The sequence below is a fragment of the Lonchura striata genome, chromosome 3, assembly GCF_050655825.1.
Source record: "Lonchura striata isolate lonStrDom1 chromosome 3, ASM5065582v1, whole genome shotgun sequence".
In the NCBI taxonomy this organism is placed as follows: domain Eukaryota; kingdom Metazoa; phylum Chordata; class Aves; order Passeriformes; family Estrildidae; genus Lonchura; species Lonchura striata.
The window spans coordinates 15294031-15312575 of NC_140705.1; the positions used below are offsets into that span (position 1 = coordinate 15294031).

The 18545-nt window shown below is 45.2% G+C and overlaps 1 protein-coding gene across 1 annotated transcript; it reads right to left on the bottom strand.

The window, feature by feature from the left end:
• Window positions 1-5151: 5151 nt before the first annotated feature.
• RRM2 (ribonucleotide reductase regulatory subunit M2) lies at window positions 5152-10505 on the bottom strand. The gene is made up of 10 exons (XM_021525457.4): window positions 10328-10505; window positions 10169-10246; window positions 9695-9829; window positions 9482-9598; window positions 8869-9002; window positions 8092-8186; window positions 7205-7338; window positions 6718-6822; window positions 6479-6592; window positions 5152-6089 (listed from the first exon to the last, which is right to left on the bottom strand). The coding sequence occupies exons 1-10, from the start codon at window positions 10454-10456 to the stop codon at window positions 5937-5939; spliced, it is 1194 nt and encodes a 397-aa protein (XP_021381132.1). The 5' UTR covers window positions 10457-10505; the 3' UTR covers window positions 5152-5936.
• Window positions 10506-18545: the final 8040 nt, after the last annotated feature.

Here is an 18545-nt window from a genome sequence, read left to right on the forward strand (position 1 = left end):
GCTGACATTGCATTTAAGTGACATTAAAGAAATTTACAGCCAGAACAGACACTAAACACTTGCCCTAGCCAATGTTTCCCTATCTTGAAATGTCCCTTTCTAAACCACTCCCTACCTCCAACCCTATTTCTTTTTCACCTGCTCATTGCTCCAGAGTTTCCCTGCCAAGCCACTGCTGCCTGCTGAATGTTAACTTTTAAAGCAAGGAAGTGCAGGGGTTTTGTTATTCCTTTTCTGAGATGCACCTTGAAAATAAGTTCAAGAAGAAATAAATCAATTAAATACCAAGAAGAAACAGGGATATGGAAATTTAACTGTCACAATAATCTTTGCTACTTATAGAATCAGGTTTAAACTAAAGCAGGTGGCAACTCATGACTGCTGTTTGTGTCCTGAATCAGAAGAATACATTTCAATGTCTCCCAGAGCAGAAATCCAGGGCTAGGAAGATGGAGATCCATTCTGAAGCCCTTAAACATACTTACTGCAAACTCCTGGATCACATCAAAATCATTACAGGAAGTGCTACAGCCACCACAAAAAACGCTGCTGAAGCCAAATGCTTCATCTTGATTTTGAATCATATCACGGCTTTCCTGGTTGAGTATCTGAGAGATAAATGCTGACAAAATATTTTCACTTTAATGAGGCAACATCTTCCAGAGAGAAGCAGGGAAGCTCTGGCCAGCACCAGTCAGAAAGCAGACTCACTGCAGTCCCTGGCAGCAGAGCAGCCCACAAGGCTGCAGAGGGATGCTGGAACACAGGCAGAACAAGGCTGGTATTTGTTGTTGTCCTGGATCTACACAAGCTCACAAATGCCTCCCAGTTAGAACACTGGGGAACACCTTTGGGAGCACCTAGGGGTTGGATTCTGACTGAAAGGACAAACAAGGCATGCAGCTCCCTAAGAGAAGGATAGGAAAAACACCAGGCAATGTGGCTAAAGATATCAGAAACTACTGTCAAACTATGAAATAAAATGCTATGTAGGTGCTGTGTAAATGCTCATCTGCCAAAGAAGCAGGAATGTGGAATGAACAGAAATGCACTGTCCTTCCCTGGTGCTGCACCTTTGGAGCCAGAGATCCAGAGATATCCTTTCTCCAGGAGCATACACAGGATATACTAAGATTGCAAGAACTGATCTGCCTGAATAGTAGTCCATCTGCAAATAAATACCTGCAGGCATCTTTCTCTGGGGCCAAATACCTCAATCTTCATATGAGTGGCTTCATTACCCCACAATTTGTTTAGATGGCATTAAGTTTTAGCTGCCTGACAATCCATTTGCTAGATCCTTGTTAAAATTAAAATCTAGCAAAAAAATTGAACTCAACTCTCTGCTAGGCCCAACCCAGGGGGTTCAAGAATTACCCAATTATATCAGCAGCACTTTGTAACAGAAAGAGCAGCACCTCCTGACCCCAAAAAGAACAGAAATACAGCTCAATATTTTGGAGTATGTTTGCAAGATTAACACTCAAGATTCAGACACCTAAGAACTGCAAACTCTCCCCTGCTTTCAGCTAACTCCTACAGTACTTAGAAAACACAAATTACTTACCGGTGACAGCTAGCAGAAACTAGCCTGGGATATTTTTTTTTCCCCCAGTCTGCATCTCAGAAGCACTTGAGTTTATCCAGCACTGGAGTCTTCACCCTTAGGCCAACAGAAAAACCTCAACACATGATCAGCATCAGGGAAAAGCTCCAAAGTGCTGTATGGACAAAGTGGTATCACTTGTGGCACAACTACATACTGTAAAATAAACAGGAGAGAAGCAGGAGTAATTTGGTTATTTGGGAGAATTACAAGAACATTCCACTAAGGTATTTTTGTCTAGATATTTGAAGTTAGAGATTAACAGCTGGTATTCCTTCTTCACGCAATCCAGGGCCTCACAGCTATCTCTAAGAGCAGGTCCTAAATTACAAACACTAACATTTATCTGCTGATTAATGATACCAGTAAGATCTCATCACTGATATGTGATATTCTGAGATATTCTCTAAAGGGATTTTCTCCTCATTTCTCTGCAGGCACAGGAAGCAGCAATATTGTAATTTCAAAAATCCATTGGGCATAACTTGAAATGCAAAACCAGTGTCTGACACATATTAGACATTCTTCCTATTAGCTTAATCTTTCACCATTCTTTATGTAAGGATTGTTTTACTAAATAAACCAAAACAGTCTATGTGGATCATAGAATATCAGAAACAATTCCAAGGGATGAATTCCTAATAAAAAACTAGCTGTCCATCAGCAAACAGGACATGAAAGTCAAGTCTGTAGCTCTCAAACCTTTCCCGATGAAAGCATTTACTTCTCATAGTACATTATGCACAAAAAGAGAGGCCAAAGCTCCAAGAGGTAATCAACAGCTGAAAATAAAGCAGGCTGTGAAAAATAGACTTGGAATAAGGCAACTCCATTCATTCCTGCTTCTGCCAGGCAGTTTCTGATTGACTGGTGTGGAGGAAGTAGTTACCCCTTCAGGGATCACACCAGACTGTTCATGTGCCTTCAGATTCACAGGCTGACTGTGCCCTGTTGCAGGCACAAGCAACTGTAATTGTTCTCTGACCTCTTCTGGGCACAAATTCTTATAATCACCCCAGGAAATTTGAGAAATCAGGGGATTTTCTACTTGTTACACTCTGATGTTACAGTTACTTCCTGAGGACAAGGTTGACATTAGGTTGCTTATCTTTGTCAATCACTGTCAAGATTTCAACGTTCGACATGTAATGTGAAGTGAAAAATCTGTCAATTAAGGAGTTATGGAAGTTTTATGTGCACCCCTGTGTTTGGCTTTTTTTACAAACTACAATAAAAAATGTAACAGGAAAAACTATGCTTGAGGTTACCCTTCTCCCATTTTATCTGCTGCTACTAAAAGCCATTAATTTTATCAGCAATAAAGAAACACAGGGGAGAGCTAGGAATCAGTTATGCATGGATTTATCACGGACATTAGAGCATTGCTGCTGCAGCATCAAACACATCCAGTTTCACTTATCCCTTTTTTCCTCTAGTAGCCTAATCACTTTTTACTTTTCTGTGGCAATTGCAGACCCTACCAGCCAGCCATTCTGATTTACTCATGAACAAAAACATCTGCACTTTCATCACTTCAAATCTCTCCTGGTTCTTCCAACTCCACTTCAAAATACATTCCAGAGGGCCATTTCAATTTTCATTGAAATTTTTTGGGGGGAGTATTAGTTTGGGTTTTTTTTTTAAAGAAATAAAAGACTTATCTCCTCAATTCTTAAGAGGATCAAGTGTCCAAACAACTGGTATTGCAGTCAAATTGGAAAGTAATCCGTTTTCAGGAAACAAGTGTTTCATCAAGACTTGGACATAATCTGTTCAAACTAAGCAATAGCAAGACATTTCAATCCTTGTGATTGAAATAGAGAATTGAACAGAGAATTAAAATAGGTGGGATCAGAGGCACAGCTTTTCTCCAGACTGTACAGGAAAAACTGACCCGCATTACAGCAGGTACATATACCAAACTAAAGGCATTTAGAGATCAGCAGCACAAGATCACAGCAGCCACAAGCCTTGTTCTCCTGTTGAATGACTTAATTCTTATCTAATCTATCTCTAATGGGTACACAGCTACAGTGTCTATTACCCCATAAGAGCAATGCTTGGCTAAAAGGGATTCATCCTACCTCCCATTATAACTAATTACTTGGCCATCATATCCATTCCTAGCAGACCTCCTATATTATGTTCAAAATAGTTTCAGTTCCTATTTCCCAGTATTACAGATGGCAGATTAAATCCTTCTGCCCTAATTGTTTGCATATTGATTCTTGGCACATACCAAGAATCAAATTGGAAGAGATGGCTGTAATACAGGTAGACCCCTACACTCACAGATCAGAGGTTTTACCCTTTCTCTACATCATCTAAGTATATAAATTAACAGATTTGAATATAAATTGAATGCTGCTAAATCATACTCAGGTCAAAATTAATCTCAGTATTTTATTACTGTCTCCTTTGTGCTCTAAACAATATAGCCTTAACATTCTGACTTCTGATACTTTTATCACTTAATTTGATCAAAGCTTTGACTGCTGAGAGAAGGAAAAAAAAAAAAAGGCACTAAGCCCAATTTGCTGAGAAGGAAATGGGAAATGCTGGTATTTAGGCAGAAACAAGCATTAAATTTCAATGCTTCAAAATAATGTGTCTGGCTGTCCAATTTAGCACATCCCTATTGCAGTTCCTAATACATTATTCTCAGGCCACTGCAATCACTGACCTGTTGGCAGCATCAGTGCTGCAAGGCCATTATCAGACCCCTCAGCTAACAGTCCTCCATCTTGAATTCCAGACTTTGGAGGTTAGGATTTTTTAATTATTTACTGGGGCTTTCTCCCTAGGACAGCCTTGTGCATCCTGCTAACTTCAGACTCAGGGGAAGAGCAGTCACACACCATTGCCTTCAGTGCAATCAAGAGCAAAGGAACAAAGCCACTCAATTTTACACCATGGCTGCACTCTCAAAGCACCACAAATACTGTGCTTTAAAAGAGGGAGCACTTAAGCAGTAAGAAGCAAACTCGTTTTTTTCCTGTGAAGAAAAAGGTTTTGAGTTTTATAAAGCTTATTCACTTTAACTATGCTTGAGGAAAGGCTTGCCGAACATTCCTTGCTGAATATTAGACTAAATGGATAAATTCCTTTTGTACAGCAAGGCAGTAGCCATTTTCAGTCTACCCCACTGTCATTTCATCTCACTGCAAATAATTTCCAAGAACTCTGAGACCAGAGGGATTCCTTCACAGACCACACAACTTATATCAGTTATATAAAGCATACTCATTTTCACTCCTGTTTGTGTGGGATAACCATGGTGTATGCACTACTTTTAAGTATTAAAACTCAAGACTTAACTGGCACGATGAAAAGCTCTGAATACTGCACCAGCCTGAATTAGCCCTGAAACATCAGTTGTTTAGTGCAGTCAGTCTGAAAGAGCTAAGCACAACAATTTCACTAGGTATCAACCACATGACTAAGCAGCCATTTCCTGAAGACCTTGCATTTCCTCAGAAAAGCTGCAACTCAAAAGGAAATCAGCATACAACTTTGCCCATTGGAACACTGAAGCCAGTACAACACTGAGTCCAACCAGCCCTTTATTACATGAAATTCTGTCCCCAGGTATTAAAGAAAAAGCAATCAAGTCCACAAGTCAGCTACATTATATTTTTCAATACCAGAATATCCTATTTAGTTCTTCACCTTTCGTACCAATTTTCTTCCTGTTCTTTGATATACTTTAAGATGAATAGTTTAATTCACAGCACTATTTCTAAATTACATATCCAGAAAGAAGCACAAGTCATAAAAGGTTGGACTGCAAAAGATTTTGACATGCATTTTACTGTTGTTGAACACTACAAGACAGTTGTTTATTTAAAACATTAAAGTGCCAGGTTTATGTACAAACAATTAAAATAGTAAAAATGGTAAACTTAAAACCTGCTAAAAAAGCAGTGAGGTCATCATGTAGTTGCCTCTGGAGTTTTCTACAGACTAGTCAACAAATTTACAACTGAAATTTTTTAACTGTTCCTCTATTTATGGTGAGAACAGCAGAAGCTAGGGGTCAGTACCCACAACCCCTCCCCTTGCAGAAAGAACTACCTGTATCTTCCAGGAAGTGGAATAGCATGTGCTGTAAGATACACCTGAGCATCCTATGCATTAATACCATTGGTAAAATCTAATTAAAAGGGGTTTTACTGCTGGAGCTACACCAGCCTTCTAAAGTACACCAGTAGCACCACACTTTACAAGAGTGGGATTTCAGGACAGGGTTCAAGTCACAGTGACTCAGCACACTGAGCGTTTCCCTGTAAGCAGGGCAGGATGCACATTAATGCACGTGGTTCCAGGTCACTTAGAATTCCGCATCCAGGGTGAAAGAGTTTTCTGTGGGCTTCGACATGACTCCCATCCTCTGATATTCACCTACTCGCTTCTCAAAGAAATTTGTCTTGCCTTCCAGAGAGATGTTTTCCATGAAGTCAAAAGGATTCTCTGCTTTGTATATCTGAAACACACAGGCAATTCTGTAGTCACCACAGGTGCTCACATTTTGAGTATGCAAGAACTTTAGAGATCAGCTGGAAGGAGCCTAATGGCAGCATCAGCAGGCTTACTATTTAGTGAACAAAAATCTCTGCCCCAAGCCTTCTCTATTTGTTCCTGTCTTCTTTTAGCTGCAGTAAAGCAGCCTAAGAAGCACAACTACTAATACAGCTTTTTCCATAGCATCCTTTTGCTCTTTGTTCTGCGAGTCTGCAAAAAATGTAGCAGCAGAACTGCTAAATCATTTCAAAAGTTAAAAGAATATTTCTGCAGCCAATTTAGGATTTGGGTTTCTGAAGGAAATTAACATTATCTTTTCCCCATGAAACACTCAGTGTATCAGAGACTCACCTTGTTAAATCCCAGTTCCAACATAAGCCGGTCTGCCACAAACTCGATGTACTGTTTCATTAAAGTGCAGTTCATGCCAATCAGGTTTACAGGCAGTGCCTCCGTCAAGAATTCCTGCAGATAACAAGTATTTTATGTATAGAAACTGGCATTCACTCTATTGTCTAGGTTAGTTTTATGCCCAACAGCTCCCCAGCTTTGTTTGATTGCAATGAAGCTCCTAAACAAGAGACAGTTACCTGTTCTATGAGAACAGCATTCATGATGATTTCCTTTACTCTCTCCTCTGATGGTTTATGTATCAAGTGCTTGAACATGAGGCAGGCAAAATCACAGTGCAAACCCTGTAAAGAAATTTCAGAACATTATTTCAGGAATACCGATTTAAGAGAGCACAGAGTAAGTGGCATCACCTTTGCCATGTTACTCTTTCCTACAACTTTCTGCCTCAACAGAAGGCACCACAAGCAAGCTCTGCCAGTGTGAGGCACAGCAGCTGCAAGCATTGGTGAGAGCCCTCTGACTACTTTAGAGAAGTAGAATGCTAAGTTCATTCATATGCTTCTGCAAGATCCACAATGACACATGTTTACACACTTTAGTGAGCTTTATAGTCTGCCTGTTTCTAAATATACTCCTGTTTTAAAATATAGGCTCCAATTGAGTGTCATTATTTTGAACTACTGTGGCACATTACCATCTTAACTGCTAGAATTTGACTCATACCTCATCTCTACTGATGAGTTCATTAGAAAAAGTGAGTCCAGGCATTAATCCTCTTTTTTTCAGCCAAAAAATTGATGCAAAAGAGCCAGAAAAGAAGATTCCTTCCACAGCTGCAAAGGCTACTACGCGTTCCCCTGTTGAGAGAATACGGATAGTAATACCACACAGAAAACTTAACAAAAATACACAAAAATTGCAAACTGCATCCTGCTTTAGCAAATGAGGTTGTTTCTTCCTAAGTGTACTGTGGGCTGTGCTTAGAAATTATTAAAGGTTTTTGATCATTAAACAAAAACATAAGAGGAAATAGGAACTAATCAGAGTAGCTCCTAAGTAGCCGAAGCCAAGGCTCCTTCCTCCGTGTCAATCCTCATTATCCTTTTTCAGATGACTCACTAAAAAGAGCAGTCATTTTAGCAGCTGATTTAAGTCAGTGTCTGATCATCTTTGGCCATGAAAAATGTCTCACTACTAGTGAAATAATGATTTGTACCATCTCACCTTTGAAGCAAAACATGAGGAATCACTAAGGCAGAGGGGCTACAGACATGTCTCCAACCAGACATGTCTACTGGCTATAGATAGCCATGACATGTCCTGACATATGGCAGCAATTTACAGTTTGATCATATACTCAGGCATATGATGATTGCCACATAACCTTATTATTTCCTTATGTCAGCAATTTTACACAGATTTCCTGTCAGTTGCTAATTTAAAGATGACAATTACTTTCTTTACATTCAGAATTATACCAGTATCTTGTACTGGAGAGCATGTACTCTCTCCAACAGCAATAATCCCTGTTAACTGTGAAGTCTGGAGAAATGGTGGTTCCTCTATCTTTAGAAGAGGAATTTCACTTTGTTTCCAATAGATGTACTCACCATATGTTGCTTTCTTGTCCCCAATCCAGCACATGGCCCAATCTGCCTTCTTTTTAACACATGGCAACGTTTCAATAGCATTGAAAAGAAATTCCCTGAGGAAGATAAAACTCATTAGGATAAAACATCCTACCCTAAACTAGCAAAATAAGAATTCACTACCATGAACAGTAGTGATCACTTAAACATGCTCTGCACCTTCATCCTGGCAATTGTCCTCCCTCTTACCTGGCACCAATGTAGCTCTATTCATTCCAATCAACTACTTTATCCTTCACAGACCCATCACATCAACACCAGTTCACATGAATTCCCATTACAGTATCGAGGGTAGAACTGTTTCACCAAGTGTTCCTGAACAAGGCTGTCAAAGCCAGAGATTAATCAGGGTCCACTTTACAGTATGGAGGTATCAGACCTCTTCATGTGAGCAGCTCTTACTAGAATTTAGCATCTCAGAGTAGAAATGACACAGCAAGCTTTTTAAGTAGCAGTAAAACTCACTTAAAATTTAATATAGTCTTTATTTGACTGCTTCACCTTTTACATTGTGTAATTCCTTCATTTCAGTACTGAGTGATTTCAGTTTTGCTCTTAATGTGCTCTTAATTTGCTCTGAATGTGCTCTTAAGCAAGGTGCTCTTAAAAAGCAGTGGCTTTTTATGTAAGTCTCATTTACATCCTACAATTAGCCTGAAAGTCAGAGAACTGACATGCATTACCTAAATTTTGAGTATTTACTGAGTTCTGAACTTTTCATAATCAAGAAATACAAACCTCTCCTTTGAATCCTTAATGTAGGTGTCAATAAGAAGACTGTACATTTCTGAATGTATATTTTCCATGGCAATCTGGAAGCCATAGAAACAACGAGCTTCTGTGATTTGTACTTCTTGACTGAACCGCTCCACCTAGAGGAAATAAATAAGCATTTGCAGAAGTGTTTGTGATTTGCAGGTTAGATGCATTAATGCCCTACAGCCCACAAATCTTCTGACTAATTCCAGATAAGTGGATTACTAACAGCAATATAAAAAGGAGCAACCCCTTAGAATTTCATGTCAGAAGGTATTCTTTGGTCCCATGGGAAAATATTTCAGTTTTAATTATCCCCCGTTAGAAGAGCAGAGGGTAGAAGCAGAACATGGGCTGTGAAACAGCCAAGCGTTACTGCAGGGCAGCACTCAGTGCCCAAAGGGGAGTGGGCAAACTTGGAGATTACAAAACCGACCCCAGTTCCTTAATTAACACAGGACAGCTCTGTGTTCTTAGTGCTGTAACAGTCCACGACCCGGCCAACCAGCTGGATTAGGCACAGCAAGCACGCCAAACTTGAGTTTTCTTGTTATCTACCCAAAGTGATATTTGTCGGGACTTCGTACACACTCACCAAGTTCTCGTTGACAATGCCATCACTGGCAGCAAAGAAGGCGAGGACATGGGAAATGAAGTACTTCTCCTCAGGCTTCAGGGACTCCCAGTGCTGGAGGTCTTTGGAAAGGTCCACCTAAGACATTACAGGATAAATAAGGAACGGGCGCTCCGGCGGAAGCCCGGGCCCCGCCCGGGGCCGCGGGCAGGGCCGTGGCCGCCCGCCCCTCACCTCCTCCGCCGTCCAGAAGGAGGCCTCGGCCTTCTTGTACATCTGCCAGATGTCGTGGTACTGGATGGGGAAGATGACGAAGCGGCGGGGGTTCTCCCGCAGCAGCGGCTCCTCCTCCTGCGCGCCCCGCGGCACCTGGAATGGCGGGGAAGGCTCGGGCCGCGCTCGGGGCGGGGCCGGCGTTGGCGGGAGCCTGAGGCGGCAGTTCGGGGCAGACCCCGGGGGAGAAGCGCTAGCAGGAGGGAAAGACCCCTCCGAGGAGAGGGGCTGGACGAGCGGGGAGAAGGGCCCGGGAGGGTGGAGAGACCCCCCTGAGGGAGAGGGGCTGGGGCGGGGGTGCAGTGCCCGGCGGGAACCAGCGGGCTCGGACGGAAAGGAGAGACCATGGATTGGGAGAGAGGAGCGGGGCGGGGGCTGCAGGAGCTCCGGGAACAGGACAAGGGCGGGCGCGGTGCCCGGGCGTTCTACACTCACCGGATTGCCATCGCCCTCCTGGAAGATCCTGCGGGCAGTCTTGCTGGCCAGCACACGGGCGCTGCTGAGCGTGGGGGGCTGCGGGGAGAAAGGGGCAGGGTGAGCGCGATGCGGCGCTGCCAGACACGGGGGTGGGAGGGCGGGCGGGCGGGCGCTTACCGTGTTCTCCTTGTTGCTCAGCGCCAAGCCTTTCATGGGCGACAGACTCTTCATAGGAGACTGGCTCTTCTTGGGCGACACCGGGGGCTGCTCGTGGCGGGCGGCGAGCGGGGCGCGGGCGGAGAGCATGGCTCAAAGTGCGGCAGCGGGAGCGGCGGCGGCGAGACGGGCGGCGGGAAAGGAAACCACCGCGCGCCGGCCCTTTATATCCCCTTCGAAGTTGGCGCCAGAACGGCCGGCTGGCCACTCCGAGCCCTCGCCACGCCCACCAGTGCCCGCCCCCGTACTCCCATTGGCTGCTACTGCGGGGGCCCCGCCTCCCATTGGCTGCTGCTGCGGGGGGCGGAGCCCCGCCCTTCGCTTGGCGCCGGCGGCGCGCGGTGGAGGCGGCAGCGCGCGGGTCCCGCTGCGTGAGGGGCGGAACCCGGGCCGGCGGTGCGGACCCGGAGCTGCCGCTGTGCCTTGCTTTCCCCTCCTGTTCTCTGCTCCCTCCTACCTACCCATTCCTTTTCACTTTCAACGCTGGTGCCTGAATATGGAAGGAAATTCCACATTCCTGCATTTGGAGGCAGAATTTGGCTTCCTGGAGAAACTGACTCCAAGTGCCGCCCGGTTTCATGTGTTTTAAATAAGTAGCACAAGAAAAGGAGACCACAAGTAAGAAGAGGTGAATACTCCTAATTTGTGGAAGTCAGTATTTATTTTTTGTTCATTAAATTGCAACATCATTTTCCTTGCCCAATTCCACAAGGGATCTGCTTCTGTCAGCTAAAATGTTTTCTCTGAAGCAGTTTTAATGAAACCAGGAGCTCCATAGGGCTTGGAGACCCTTCAGTCACGCAGGATGCAGGATGGCGTGCTCTGGTGCCTGTCACCTGGCCGTGTTCCCGGGGGCGAAGAGTTACATGGCCCAGCACTGTGCTGTGCTCGGCTGGAGAAGGTAGAGCAGGAGTGCAGCAGAGCTATATAATGGTACTGTGTTAAATTTACTGCTGTGAATTGGGAAGAAAAACAAAAGTTCTCCCCTCCAGCACCACCTTTGATGCTGTAAATTCAAATTGATTATTCATTTTAGCAGGTCAGTGTCAAAGTTACAAATACATCTCCATGCCAGGAGACTGAGTACTGCAAAACCTCTAGTAGGGGGCCAAAATCGTAGTAGGCAGCCTGGACGAGCACAAACACACTCCTGCTCTGTTCCAGGATGTTGGTCCTAGAAGCAGGAGTACCAGGTGTCTCTCAAAAGGCTTACAAGTGTTCCTATTATCTCCTTCCACCTCTACAGCTGCTGGGAGACTTGGCAGAGAGCTAGAGCAGCACCCTCCCCATCCCAAACTCATTTACCTTTCCACCCAAATAAAGAACCTCAAAGCCACCACAAGCCCTGGGCCAAGAGCTATCACAGTGCAACAGCTGTGCTATCTCTGCAGTCCAGCTCCTGTTCTCAAAAGCCCACAGCAGGGCCTCACAGCCTTGTCCTGAGGACAATGGCTCTGCAAGGAGAAAAAAGCTCCAGGGAGAGCACACTTCCCTCACACTTCCCTGTGAAAAAGTGCAACTCTGTGCTGCTGGAGCTGCCACAAAATGGTATTTAGAAATTAGTGCCCATGCTGAATTTTCTATTACAGCAGTTTAATCCAACTGCATTTGTTCCTTCCTTCACATACATCCTTCTCCATGATGCAACTGCATTTTGGGACTGGCATTTTCACAGCAGCTTTTTTGGCAGAGCTGAGTTAAAGGCAGTAGGCTGCTGCCCTGCTCTGAAGTGCTCAGCATCAGGGATGACAGGGATAGTGATGTCAGGTAGCTCCTGCCCTCTCTTTGGGTATATGAAAGAATGCTCTGCCTTTATGGCTTCTGGCCACTAGTTCTGAGTACTGTGTGCTTTAGAAAACAGCCCCAGACTTGTATTAGTTTCTCGCCTTCTTTGTCGCAGGAATTCAGACACTCAAGTGGAAGTAAGAGCAGCCTGGGGTGTCTGGGTGAGGCAGGTGTGGGGTGTTGTGTAACATCCTGATGTTTGCATCAGGAGCCCCAGGCTGGGCCCCAGCACCCAGCTCCACCCAGGCCCTGACATCCTCATGAGCTGCACGTGGAGCTCAGCCTCTGTCCCCCACTTCTGCTGTGGTACCCACAGCACCACAGTGTACCCGCAGTGCCAGCTGGCAAGACCCCATCCCACCAGGCACAGCCTACAGCCCTGGTCCCGTGTCCCCAGCACAGGCTGGCTGTTGCCGTGGCTCTCAGCTCACCGAGCCGGGGTGACGCTCAGGGCAGGGCTCTCCTTGCTCACAGAGTTGCTTCTCTGCCCTTTTAACACAATTGCCTGTAGAACAGATAGACAGTGACTCCAGGTTGCCTCCTGCCACTGCAGCAACTGGTCTGATGAAAGTCAGTGAGGAGAACTGGCTCATCACCAGCTGAGGACTCAGTGTTTGCTGATGGTTTTCTCCTCATTTGTTTGCGTGGCCTCATCCAGCCACATTTATCCATGCCAAATCCTGAAATCCTCACCCACTGCTCAGTCTGGTAGGGTTGATATTTGTACAGAGCACCATGCTCGAGGGCCCCTGCTTTGGTCTGAATTCCACATGCAACACAAAGAAATCTAACTATAAATATAAGCTGAGACAGGGTAGGTGAGCAGGAGAGGCCACCAGCCAACATCTCTGAGATGGTCAGCAGTTGTCTCAATGGCCTCCACTTTCTCCAGCAGGTTTGGAGGTAGGCGCCAGCATTTCCTCACCCCACTGTGCTGAGGAGAATGCTCCACACCCCTCCAGATCTGATCTGAACCTAAGGACTCAGACCAAAACTTCAAAAGTTGGAATAAAAAATTTCCCTCAATAGCTGTTTGCTTGTTGAGTGCTGGTCGCCCTCCATTTACTCCAGAATTTATAACTGGAAAAACTGAACTGCAGGACCTAGGCACTTCAACAGGCTGTTTCACTGAGAAATCTAGAGCAGAATGGAAGTCTTCATTAGCATGATTGTGGCTGGATATCACATTTGCCAGTGCAGCCCATTCATTTGCAGCATCGTCATTAGCCACCTGCTTACCCAACAGTCAGCCTCTTTGGAGATAACGAGCTGTTGGAAAGCAAAGCCCTCACAGGGTTAACATCTCCAATGCCTTGAATTTTTTTTTAACTGTAGTTCTTGCCTATTCAAGGTGCTTACTCAACATTTACAACTCTCAGGACAAAGTCTGCAGGTAGTATATGACCACATATGGCATTTTAATGGCATAATTGGATGTGTTTCTTTGGTGTTCATGAAACTCAGCATGGTGCTGCAGATACAGTCCCACAAGTGCCAGGTAGATGGTGCAGCCCTGGAAGACTTTCAAGAGCTGGAAACATGAAGCTTTCCAAGCAGCAGCACTTGCTGGCCATCAGCAGTCAGCAATATACAAGAGCAGCACTGATGCTGGTGCCTTCCTGAGGACCGGTGAGCACAGTGTGGAGCTGGAGTAGCAGGGCCCACACTGCATTCATACCTGTGCTCAAGAAGGTTGTCACTTTTCCTGGCTGGGAGCACCACCTCCTTGTTTCCTGCAATAGCAGAAGGCAATGGCTCCAGCCTGTGGCCCACCATTGATTTAAGCAGTCAGTGCTTTGGTCTTCACTTTGGTCTCAGCTCCTGCACGCTTGTCATGGAGACTGTGGCAGACCTCTTGCCAGGCATGGACAACTACAAGTCTTCCTCCAGCAGCCAGTCAGTCACCACAGAGCAGTGAACTTTCCTGAGGGTTAAATTCCTCAGCACTTACTCATGCAAAACTGCCTGCTGGAGGGTGCAGCCCCAGGTCCTTAATTTCTGGGCAGGCCCCTGTTGGCTATGTTGAGCAGGGCTGTTGCACAGCAGCACCTCTGGGACATCTCCTCATTGCTACCATACACACACAGTGGTTTGAGCCACCCTTTCCCTCTTGGTCCAGAGGACAACCTTGCCATCTTAGCAAGGCAGCCAGGAGCCCCCTTGTACTTCCAAATGGTTTCAAAGAAAACCAGCCTCAAACCATGAAAGTCAATTGACCAAGGAGACAAAGGTGGGACTTAAAGCATTTTTCTTAACTGGGTCAGCAGGGGGAGTTTGGTTACCACCCAAACCTTACTCATCTGCAGGGAACTCATATGTGTTCCACATCCCTGCTCTATCTTTTCCAATTACCTTTTCTTCTCCAGCAGAGACTTTTTCCCCCCCTGGAAAATGCAGAGTATCTTCAACAAAGCAGATAACGTACTACTATTAGACTTCCTGACGTACATTGGCATTCCTATGCTAAGAAACCACCTAGTCAAGATTGTCATGAAAAGACTGAGAAAGGGTGCTGCCTCTCACCTTTGGGACAGTACAGCATTTTAGCCCTTTTCTGCTTCAAATGGCCATGACATTTGCACTCATCCAGCAGGGCAGAAAATACAGGGAGACTTACCACTGAACATTTTTCTGGTGGCATCTACTAGACACTTCCCTGCAGAGCATGAAAATGTTCAGTATTTGTCAGGATTCAATTACAATTTTGCCAAAGAATGGTGTGGAAAAAGCCAGCTCCTTCCTTCCATGCCCTATCCTGTTCTGCCGTGGCAATTTCATTGTGGGGTCTAGCACTGACCCCATGATGATAGGAGAAGATACAAGGGACTGTTTACCTGGTCAGTCCCTGTGCACAAACAGGCAGCAGTAGAAAAGATCCCAAATACATCCAAGAAAGTGAAAGATGAGCTAGGAATACTCCTATATATGAAGGCAGTAATTGACCCTGGGAATTGTAATCAGAAGAAAAAAAGATAAAATGGGAATTAGAAAACTAGAGAGAGGCAGTTGTCTACACAACTTAGGGGACCATGAAAACACAGAAAAGTTGGTTTATGTTGCACTTGCCTTGAAAGGGATAACTAGAGATAGATAAATTGATGCAGGTGTGATATTAAATGAGACAGAGTCCTGTATGGGAATGTAATGGAGTGTAATGGGTGACAAAAAAAAAAGATTGTCATCCATTATGCTTTTGGCAATACCATCAGGCTGATTAAAAAAAAAAATATCCTTGCATTATAAGGACACATTTGATTCACTGCTTTGTGACACTGGGAGGATTAAAACTGGCTAACTGATATATTTTAGAAAGTCACTGTTGGGGCACATCATTACCAGCTCAATGTCCTGATGTGCCTGCAAAGTTTTATGTGGTAGATGTGGTGGGTAGTGAATGTGTGTAAAAGCACCCTGTCCTTGGTATTAATGAGGCTAAATGCAGGATCATGCACTAGGGAAGAAAACTGACGGTCACATTTATGAACTGCTGGACTCGCCCTGCAGAGAGGTGCTCCTGGGTGATGATGTGTAACAGCTCCATCAGCAGCTCCCAGGCTAACCCAGGGTCAAAGGAGCAAACCAGATCCTCTGCTCCATTGGCAGAGGGATTGCAGCTGGAGCCATGCCTGCTTCCCTCCTGCACTGTGTGGGACAGGATCCTTGGGCAGTGCCAGCAGGGCTCAGCTCCAGATTCAGCCACCCAAAGGCAGGTGTCTACTCATGGGTGGAGTGTGCAGTCACTGAGGGTACCTGAGGCATTCTAAAGCATCCTGCCTGACCTCACTGTGCCACTCCCTCCAGCCACACATGTATCCCTCCAGAGCCTCTCAAATGGCACAGATTATCATATTTAGGCAACCAAGTCAAGACATCCAATATGAGTTGTCTGGATGTCTAAATGCATTGCCACTATCTCAAACCAAACCCACACCCTGTGCCCAGTGGCAACAGCAAAGGGTGAAAAGGGTGATGAAGATGTGGGAGCTGTTCAGAAGACAGCTCCAGGGCACACCAGAGGATTACAGACGTGCCCTGGAGCAAGATGCTGGAGCAGGCTGTCCTGTTCACTGCTGTGACAGCGAGCTGGGGAGCAGCCAGGTAACCACCCCAACCAAGCGTGGCTGTAATCAGCCACTGGGGAAAAAAGGCATAAGATCTTACAGCTTTGAACAGTCACCAGAACACGGAGTTCAGAGAGAAGGTATTTCTCACCAGGGAAAATTATGTATTGAACAGCTTTCCTGAGCACATGGCAGATTCCTCAATTCCCAGTCATGATTTCAGGATTTCACACAACAGTTTTATTCAGGCACAGTATGTTTTGCTCAGCAGTTACCTTCAAGTATTACTGAGCATAAAAGGATTAGGATATAGTATTTTATTAGTTCTTTTGTCTAATATCCATCAAGATGCTCTTCCATTGCACATCAAGTTCAAGGGCATGCCAGGAGCTTCTCCCCAGCTTTGCCTGTTGGCACACCCAGCTGAAGAAAGGGAGGAAAAAGAATCTTCAAGATAAAGTTTTAACACTGAATGCATCAATAAATAAATATCATTGATATTTTGTTGCAGCAAAACACTCTGGACTCATAACTCCAGCAAGACAAAAAAAAACCCTCTATAAAACAGGAGACAACAGGTCTCTTACCGACAGAGCCCCACTGTACCTGCTCCACCACACATTGCCACATCTCCCTCTTGGGGCTTTAGTGACCTCTAACATTTTCAGTGGAGCTGAGACACAAATAATTCCCTTAAAGGATATAGCATTTTCCATATTCCCTTCCTTTTAAAACCATTAAACAGATCCACTCCCTCCTCCTTTCCCACACCAGCCCTTGGGGAAAAAGGAATTATGCAGCTGAAGTACTACTGGTGTTTCCTTCCTAGCAGGACTTGGGAAAGCTTCTATTTTGTAAACATCCTACACCAATCACAGAGGGAGACAGCAAGGCATTATCTGACCATTCTTTCCTATACTACATTGGCAGAACTGCATATCCATATAAAATTTTCTATAAGAGTTGTCTTCCCTGTGACTGTCCCCATCTCTTCTTTATTCTTTCATGTTACCTTTAAGTTCCCATCTATCTCCTTTTCTCCAGTGCTGCACATGAATTGCTCAGGACAAGGAAATTTGCATCCTCTTTCCACTGGCATCTTGCTCCCTCTCCACCTTGACCCTGAAGTCCATTTCTGAGCTGTCAGTACCAGCTTTCCTCAGCCATTTCCATTCTCATTTTCTGCAATTGCCCCAGTTCCAGCACCCAGTTGTCCCAGCCCAGCACAGATCCCAGCTCAAAAGCAGCTTTGGAAAGCAGCCTGTACCCCATGCAGGACACATCCCTTCCCTGGCTGCAGTCCTGACACCCCAGCTACACATCCCTTACGGTGACCCCTGATGTCCCCAGCTCCATGCAGTGAAAGCACAGGCATGTGATAACCTGGGCATGAAGTGTTTCCTCAGGTCACTGTCCAGAAAAGGGATGAGACTGCTACACAGCTGCTGTCCTGTCATCTCCTCTCTGCAGAGCTCATGGGTGCTTGCCTGCAAAGCTAATGAGCACAGACACAGAGCCTGGAACAGCAAGGCTGCACAGGGGAGAAGAGAGAGGCTGCAGAGGGTCTGTGCTGTTTAGACTTTGTAAGCCAGTCCAACAAAGCCATGATCCTTTTTGGCATTCTCTGGGCACTGCCTGAAGGGGAATGAGACTTCACACAGATTAGCAGACCAGAGACATGCAAAGTGGGGAGCAGGAGCAGAGGGGACCAGAGCTTCTTCTTCCTTCTGGTCTTCCTGAAATTCATGCCCTCTGATGCCTTTTTTTTTTTTTTTTTTAAGAAATAACATTAAAATGGTTCAAGCTCCTGCCAGCAGCTGCCCTGCCCTGAGCAGAACACATTCTCCCTATCTTGTGCTGGCAGCTATCAAAACACTGCAAAGGAAATACCAGAGATGGAGATAAGCACTGGGTTAAATTCAGCCCCTACTACATTCAGGTTTCCATTCTCCCTATCACCTCCTCCTCTTTCCCCAGCTGATGGGCCATTAATCTTAAAACCCAGAGAAAACCATGCACTGGAGGAAAGCAGCTTGCTAGCCATGCTGAGCAGGCTTCAGCCACACCACCTGGAAACAGGCACTACAGGGCTGCTTCATCACACTGCTTCTACAAAACAAACACCTCTCAATACCCTGTAAATAATCTATAGCAATAACCTTAGAACTCAGAGAAAGTTGTGCCATGGGATGAAGGCAGAAGGAATTAAGGTCAGCACTGTTTTCCTAGGTGCCTGTCATCACCAGGAATTAATTAACCACCAAAAAATGATTCACACGGACATTGAAATGCTGAGAGGAATGATCATCAGATGACAGCCAAGAGCAGGCCCT